Raw genomic sequence first — 8,784 nt, forward strand, 5'->3', positions numbered from 1 at the left:
TTAAGAATTCCCATACAGTTGTTGGCGATTCTATTGTATCGGAAGTGTGGAAGAAAATCTGGAATTCCAATCTTCCTCCTAAGGTGTTGTTGGCTTTACTTATGATGATATAATTGCTTCTGACATATTATACTTCCTCCGTTCTTTTTCTACTGCAGCAATTGGGTTTTCACGCTTGCCAATGCTCAATTTTTACTATTAATATCTTTATTTACTATTTAGTAAAATTATACACATTTGATATTTTGAAAGTATATATCAAGACGAATCTAACAATACCCACATGACTATATTTGTCTTTACATAAAAATAACAATATATAGTGAAAGGGTATGATTGTGAATGAATAGTGTAAAAATCTCATTGTTATATTACGATGAAGTAGCTTCTTAAAACATTTTGTTTTGCTCTAAAAAGAAGTCTTCCAAAACATATGAATATCATGTATCTGTTAAACAACTTTATAATTAATATAAATGTGTATTTCTCTTAAACACAAAGTTTTTGATCAAGTAGACGTAAATAATCATTTATATGTTTTCAATGTAGCGGATATATAAACATTTTTGTTGTATTAAAGTTCCCGTGCATTATGTACGGGTCCAAAACCTAGTATCCTTCCTTAAATTTGCATTCGGTAAAATTGTTTTCCGTCCAACCAAACACAGCCGAAAAAGACTAATTTTTGCTAATATTTGTCCACAAAAAGAGGCCCATCTCTAACTTTGGAAAAACCCTTGTCTTGGTTTCGAAAACCTGAGCATCTTCATTCTTGAGAGAGCAAATCGAAGAGGTTGGAGGAGAGAGAAAATGGGGAGAAGAATACTAAACGATGCACTTCGAACGATAGTGAACGCCGAGAAGAGAAACAAAGCATCCGCTGAACTTAAACCCATTTCTACTGTCATCTGTTCTTTTCTCCACATCATGAAAAATCGAGGTTTCTTCTACTTTCTCTACATTCTCTTTATTATTAATCTCTTTTTCTTGTTTTGTTTTTTTAGTGGGTATTTTCTGCAAAACGATTTGGAATCGTAAAGTTGCTAACTTGCCTGCATTTTAATTAATACTTGATGGGTGTTCTGTTTTGTTTTTTGAGTGATTTCACTCAAAAACTATGCTGATGCTGTATTATGATTATTATTTTTGTAAAAAATTGGTTTGTTAGGCGATAATTGTATTGGGTTGATTTTGATTTTTTTTTTTTTTTTTTTGGTTCAAATTTCTTTGTTTTCTTTTGAGTTCTTTGTGAGAGTTTCTGTTCTTTTGGACTGAATTTATTCAGAGTTCAGACAAATTCAGTTCTCAGTTTAGTTAGCTTCCTATCACAGTTTTAATTCAATTAAGTTTTGACGAATTAAGTTAAGTTTAGTTCAGTTTCGTACTTCAGTCCAAAAGAACATAGCCTAGTTGATCATTTACGTACAGCAGCAATAATGAAGTCAGAAAGGTTCTAGGTTCTACTATAGTGAAATTTGAAGGGTTTAGTTAGTGATTTTATTAACTTGGTATAGTAAGCTTTGGTAGATACAGTCTTACTGAAAGTGATTTTGGGACTTACACTAATTGATTTTGGGACTTGAAAGTTATAAAAGTAAATAAGTCACCCACCCCTTAAGATAGAAAGCACCCTGGTTTTGCGATCTTGCTAAATTCTTGTACGACATATTGAGTGAACAGTCAATCTCGTAAAAATTTCAGGCAGCGAGGTTTAGGGCTTGAGGCAATTTTATGTTGTTATGGGGTTTAATGACTAGCACTTTCGAGCAATGCTTTTTAAGATGGACACAGTCTATGGATGCATGGAAAATATTGCAGTCATCTTTTGAGCCGAAGCTGGTGTTGATTGGGCTTGGGTAAAGGCCTCAAGGTTGCCTATAAGAGTCAGTGCTTGAGGTATGTAGGGTAGGTTTTAACTGTTGGATCCCTTTTCACAAATCTCTGAAGTTGAATAGAACAGTCATGAGTGCAAAAGCAAAGGGGACTGGGGCTTCATGAATCCGATATTCAGTATATGATATACTTGAAAGAAATGGAATAGTGGTGAAAGGCCAGGGTCCCCTCATTTCTGCCATGACAGATGTTATCACTCTTAGAAACACTGATCCACTCGAGTCTTTGTTCGAGCAACGGCGTTCCACCTGCCTGTGATGAAAAGTGCATCTAGCCAATCATCTTTCCCCAAAAATTTTCAAATATACATGGCTTTCCTTATTCTAGACCATGTAGTTTTTGTTGAAGTTAAATATGTCAACTTCTAAGTGGTTTTTTAGCTATGTCCATTGCTAAAATCCTGGGATGACCAGTTTCGTTTGGCATTATATAGATTTAGAGCCTCCCAGTTCCAGATACTGCCCTTTTGATATGCTGAAGATTAATTTTGTAGTCTGTGGTGCTAACTCATTGATATCAGTTCATTGGTAACATGCCATAAAGGTTACATATCTTACTACTCAAATTCACTGAAGTTCACCTTATTCTTGTTGTGATACTGGGTAAGTTGTAGAATTTGTATTTGTATGTGTAGTTGTGAGCAATGGAAGATCCAGAAATTTATATTAGATTGTGAGCATATGTAAATATACTAATTCAATTTGTTTTAATATGGCTGTACGACTACTCATCCCTAACCGTTCAAGCCTTTTTAGAAAACGATAAATATCTAGAAAAGGCAAAGGCATATAGATGGTAGGCTTGAAATTTCGATCTTGCAACCTTCTATACTACTCCAAATCATGCATGTATAGTGATTGGCACCAAAGCTACAACCTTTTTAATAAGGGGTGTGCAAGTGTCTACCCTTAGTGCTATGTACATCCACCAGTGCTTCTGAGGGTCAATATCATTGCTCTCATCGCGTCCCTTAAGCAAGGGTAGAAAATGTCTAGTTCTCTTCAATATCTAGAGTAAGCATATTGTTCTCAACTTCGATCCTTTTTGCTCACTCACTTGATACAAACATAAGCTATGATTCCACTATTCTCTCTCTCCCTTCGAAAAGTTTTTTCTTACAATTTATGCATAAAGATTTAGAAATGAACAATAATCTGAAAATTTGGATCTCATCAAGATAGCTATATAATAATATGCACGTAATTTTAGGTTCTTATTGTGTTCTAAATGAATAAAAACTAGTCTCATAGTCTACGCAGCGTACGTATTTTAGTCATTTAACATAAGAATTGTATTTATATTCGAAACTTCTGTGTCGTGACTCGTGCTAACTCCTCTCGTGTATATTTGATAAGCCACTCTTGATTGGTGTTTTTTTAAAAATTGAATTCATATACCATACATACTCTTCTCATAAAATTTATGCATATTTGTTATGGCGCAAGTATTCTTTCATTATAGTATCTATTTAATGGTATCATTAGGGTGTGTTCGATTTTAGCGGGAGAGGTGGTAGCTTAGTGGAGTACCTCCGCCCGGAATTCCAGGGCATTTGCCCAGGGTTCGAATCCTCATCCCAACAATATGTTGGGGCATTTACTTATGGGTTGTTCAGCATTCCAGCCTCTAAGCTGGTGTGCCCTAACAGGCTAGTAGCCTAACAGGGATTGATCTTCGGACCAATCATCTTTCCTAATAAAAAAAAAAAACTAGGGTGTGTTCGATTAAAATGAATTTGACTTATTTGAACTTATTTGTGTAACCTACCGAAACTTATCCAATTTATTTGAACTTAATTTTTGTAAAATAAGTCAAAAAAGGTTGAACAGGATAGTGCAAAGTCTATTATTGAAGGACTTACCAAATTGGAAATGGGACTTAATGTCTAAACTCTGAAGATGATGGAATCTTTGAACGAAGTAAATCATTAATTTTTTCTTGTAAGTTGTAAATCATAGTTGTTACTCCCTCCCTTTTATGAAGTTCTTCCCAGTCAATGTTGTAACATAAGCAAGAAAGGGAATTGAAAGTGGATCGCATTTTGCCATTTAGAGAGGGAGAATGTGGATTTGAGTGGATCCAATATGTGGAAAGGGAATTGAAAGTGGATCGCATTTTGCCATTTAGAGAGGGAGAATGTGGATTTGAGTTGATCCAATATGTGGGGCTCAAGAGGCTAGAATGAGAAAAATCATTTACATGCCTAACTATTGGAGAATTTAATGTTTGTTTTGAATCTATGGGGTTCGAGAGGGTGGAATGGATGAGAAAGGAGAACTTCTTGAATAAAGCATGTATATACTATTGGGGAATTCAATGTTTGTATTAAATTTATTGCATTATTGAGAAAAGTAGAAGCCAAGTAAAGAGACAATTATTGGAACATTGATAGGTAGTTAACAATAACTTGTGGGGAAGGAAGTTGGGAGAATGAAACATATGTGCATAGGTTTTCATCTTACTAATAATTCCCTTATAAAAGAAATGTCAACAACAAAGCTCAAGAAAAGAAGTAACGCTAAAAATTAATACTGAAGACTTGCATTAATGTTTTGACAGTACTCATTTATTCTCTAGAAGTCTTTAATTGTTATGATTGTTGTTCGAGCTTTGATGTTTCCTTGATGTAATCGTAGATTTAGTAGAGACCGAGAGAGATCATGGAATTTTCAGAGATTGATACGTCAAAGTTGTAGTATTATGGCATTGTGGTTACGGTAACCAGACTTATCTTCTCAAATGCTTGCTTGATAAATATGTAAGTGGAGGATAGGAGGTAGGTAAGGTTTTGGCAATGAAGGCATAGGTTTAGTGTAATGTGATCTGCATATGCTACCCTTAGAAAATTAGCAATCGGGTACCTGGCCACAAATTACTTGGTTCTATTAATATACTGCATGGGTTTGAATTGATGGGGGTAAACAGCTTATTAAAAGTTCAATGACCAACAGGGTTTGTTTTGTTTAACACTTTGTTTGTATAGGAGGAAATGGAGGGAAAGGAACTGAAGGGAATGGAAGGGGAACAACTTTTTTTTGTTTGGTAAGGAGGTGAGGGAAGGAGAGGGAGAGGAAGGAATCTATATTCCCTCTCTCTTTAGTAAATACTACCTCTTCAAAATTGAAGAGATTTGGAGGTAAATGAACTCCACCTTCCCCCTCCCTTTTGTTCCCTTCCCCTTCCTCCTCTTTCCTTCTCCTTCCTTTCCTTTCTATGTTGCTATCCAAACAAAGTGTAAGTGATTGACGTCTTGACTCTATGTGATGGTGCCACCATTCTGAGGAAGTATGTGGTGATACATAATAAACTGTGATAATTTATTTTTTTTGCTTATGGTAAATGCTTGATGCCTATTTTAGTCAAAAAACGGCTGTTGCGATCAAGTTCTTCAGTACAGTCATTTTAAGCCTTTGTGACTCACTACCTTGACTAATAATAATCAACTTTTGATACCTCATTGGTCGTACATTGTTTTCTTTTATGAACCGGATCTGGGATTCATTTGGCTGGCTGACATATTCTTCTTGTGGTACCTCTGGTTTAATAGAAAGCTGGTCATCTTATTTGCAGGATATATCAAGGATTTTCAAGTTCACGATCCACATAGAGTTGGTAGGGTAACTGTAGAACTTCTAGGACGCGTGAATGACTGCAAAGCTCTCACTTATAGACAGGACTTGAAAGCAAGGGATATTGAACAATACAGATTGCAAACTCTTCCAACACGACAGGTTTGTATTTTCATGCCTTGAAAGCTGTTGTGCTTGTTATAATTTTCTGAAATGCAAAATTCAAGTGGGAGATTCAGAGCCCTGCGCTTTAACTTCTATTTCTCTACCTCAAGGCTCGAGTCTGTTCCTAGTATATTTTAACCTTGTCGTGGAGCAGTAGTAAGTCTTTGGATGTCGGGCCCCTTCTGCTCGCCAGCCTCACCCGGTTTTCACCCACCCATGAGGTTAGGAGTGTTCTGTTTAGTTGATGTCTGATGTTTATCTCTGTATTGTGTGCACTGTGCAGTGGGGCTATGTTGTGATTACAACTCCAAATGGTGTCCTTGATCATGAAGAGGCCATCAAACAAAAAGTTGGCGGTCAAGTTCTTGGTTATTTTCATTGATCACAAATTACGTTTGCCTTCTGTTGTCAAATAGATGGGTGGAAATGATTTTGCGTGTGAAATTGTATCCTGTTTTCATCAAAAGAGCATGGGACAAAATTTCGAACTGTTTAAATCACATCATTTCGTGTTTGAAGGTACAATAAACTACAATATAAATTTCATGTATTTTTCATTGGCATGCCTAGTATACCTTGGGTTGCAGAAGTAGTGTATATTGAGGAGGTTGTAGTGACGGACCGAGGAATTTGAATCTGGGGTTACGGAGTTACGGACGTAAAACAAACACAAAAATAGTAGAAAAAAGTTCATAATTTTTTTTTCAATACATAAGTCTTACCACCAAAATATCCATAGTCATAAAAATGAATTGTCGAAGATCAGGCTTCTTAACTTGCTTTCCCTTGGATTTACTTAATTTGGGTGTATCATTTGTCATTTTCTAATTGAATTCATAAAATTAATTGTCAATTTTAATTTTGAATTTCAATAAGCAAACCCTAACTAATTAATCAAAAATGTCCAAATTCCACAATTTACATCTAAAAGTTCAATTAATTTAAGAATCTAACATATATGAACTTAGAAAAGTTGGAAAATATGAAATTAAAACACAAAAATATAAACCTAACAACTTACAATGGTCGAATTAATGGAAAAATGAGGATTACTGCGTTACTGCCTACTGGGTGTTTGGGTCGTGAAGACGCGAAGTCGAACTTCGAATTTGAGGCAGTGAATGGCAGTCAGCGCCCTTCACTGGTTCCGGAAGTCTTCATTGGTGCTCGGTAGTCTATGGTTTGCAGGTTCGACCTTTCAGTTGTGAGAGAGAGGAGAGAGGAGAGAGAGAGAAGAGAGAGGAGTCTGAGAGAGAAAGATGAAACGCGTATTGCGGCCTTGTCCTATGCTTTTTTTTATCTGTTTTTTTTTTAAATTTGGGGATGCAGTTGTACCCCCATGTACCCCTTTAGGTCTGCCACTGGGAGGTTGGCTACTACAGTCTACAGTGAAGGTCTTTCTCAATCTATATGACAATTAACTGATAACACAACGTGACCATAGATCCTGCATTGAAAATTCCCATGACTTCTTCTTGGTGCAAATAAGCACGAAACTCCACAATTTGGTTAACAAAACCAGACAATTGATTAGTTGCTACTACTCTAGCAAAAGATCTAAGGTGGGTCAATCACATAACAATGAAAATGGTTATGGATACAAATAAGATGAGACAATTCGCGAGTTATTCGAAATTGACTTAATTGGAATTCGAGTTCGACTGGAGTGGTTGGCAAGTTGAGTTGAGCAACTCGAGAGACTCAACTTGAAAACTCATGAAAAACTTGGATATGTAGCGTAAGCAAAATGATTAAATCCAACATATCATTTATGATCTACATGTGTTCTTTCGAGCGCTAAAATTTACTTAGCCAAAATTTGGCTAAGTTTAAGGTTGACTCTATTAAAGCTTGACTTGGTCAAAGTTTGGTAGAATTCGACTCGAGGAAGCTTGACTTGAAAAGCTAAAAAGTTAAGTTAAACTAATTCAAAATCAAACTCGACTCGTAAAAACTTGCTCAAAAAAGATGATTGAACTTTAGAAAGATGAAGATCTAACTCAAGCTCAAATTCAAGTGTTACGACCCAAGCTGAGCAACGCCAACCTCTACTACTCAATTAAAACATAATCTCCACTCTAAAGCATCAATCATTTAACTCATATCTTTGAATTCATTTCACAACATTAATTAATTATTTTTTATAGCGTGTTTTAAGTGAAAGAGCAAAAGAAGTAAACCTAGAATCATAGTTGTTAGAATATCATACGATCCTACAATTCGATTTTAGTAATACGATCCAGATCGTAAGCAGAATCGCAAGACTGGTAAAATCATTGCAGTATCACTCAAGATCGTAGTAGGATTAGTAGGATCGGACATCCTATTTTTCACTTAGATTGTTGCAAGATCAATCAAGATTGGAGTAGGACCGAGTAGGATCGGACAATCCTATTTTCAGTTAGATTATTGTAGGATCGGAGTAGGATCGATCAGAATCGAGGATCCTACTTCTTTATTTATTAAAATGATCCCTAAAGTAATTAACTTTTCTCTTAAGCTCAATAAATGATAACCTAGCTTCATACACGCAAATATTTCTCTATTTTAATTTTTATGATTCTTGCAAAGTCATATTATCTTTGAAATATCAATATTATGTAAGAAAAATAGGTAATTAGCATCTACTTCCCCGTTTCTTTTTACTCGCTACACTTCTCATTTCACGGACTCCTAGGCAATTTTTGGAGAAAAGAGAGGTAGAGAGTAAAAAGAAAAGGGACCCATGTGAGAGGAGAGAGATAGAGAAAGTTTATTTCCCAAAAAAGAAGTGTAGCAAGTAATGTGAAACTTCCCATAATGGAAAGTGCAGCGAGTAAAAAGAAACGGAGGAAGTATATCTTTGCAAGATGTGTATTTATTCATTTGGAAACATTTTTGTTACCGATCCTAAGTAGAATATCGATCCTAACAACCTTGCCTAAAATATGGGAGTTCTTTCATCCTACAATTGTGATGTACCTTAAGTACGGTACACTCCTTGGCAATTTCCCAAACCATATGCTCGTGATGATTATCCCTTGCACAAAATAGGGAAAAAAAAATTGAAAATCCCACTTTACAAGAGGCATAAATAAACGCTTATCACAATGATGAAAGAAGAGCCTCCAACCAACTAAACCGACCTATTTACTCTTAAGACATGTAAAAAAGGGTG

The 8,784-nt window shown here is 35.6% G+C and overlaps 1 protein-coding gene across 1 annotated transcript; it reads left to right on the forward strand.

Annotated features, from left to right (window-relative positions):
• Positions 1–712: 712 nt before the first annotated feature.
• Positions 713–6,184, forward strand: LOC104890813 (40S ribosomal protein S15a-2). The gene is made up of 3 exons (XM_010676411.3): positions 713–940; positions 5,464–5,624; positions 5,911–6,184. The coding sequence occupies exons 1-3, from the start codon at positions 811–813 to the stop codon at positions 6,007–6,009; spliced, it is 390 nt and encodes a 129-aa protein (XP_010674713.1). The 5' UTR covers positions 713–810; the 3' UTR covers positions 6,010–6,184.
• Positions 6,185–8,784: the final 2,600 nt, after the last annotated feature.

The sequence above is a fragment of the Beta vulgaris genome, chromosome 4 (genome assembly GCF_026745355.1).
Source record: "Beta vulgaris subsp. vulgaris cultivar EL10 chromosome 4, EL10.2, whole genome shotgun sequence".
NCBI lineage: Eukaryota > Viridiplantae > Streptophyta > Magnoliopsida > Caryophyllales > Amaranthaceae > Beta > Beta vulgaris.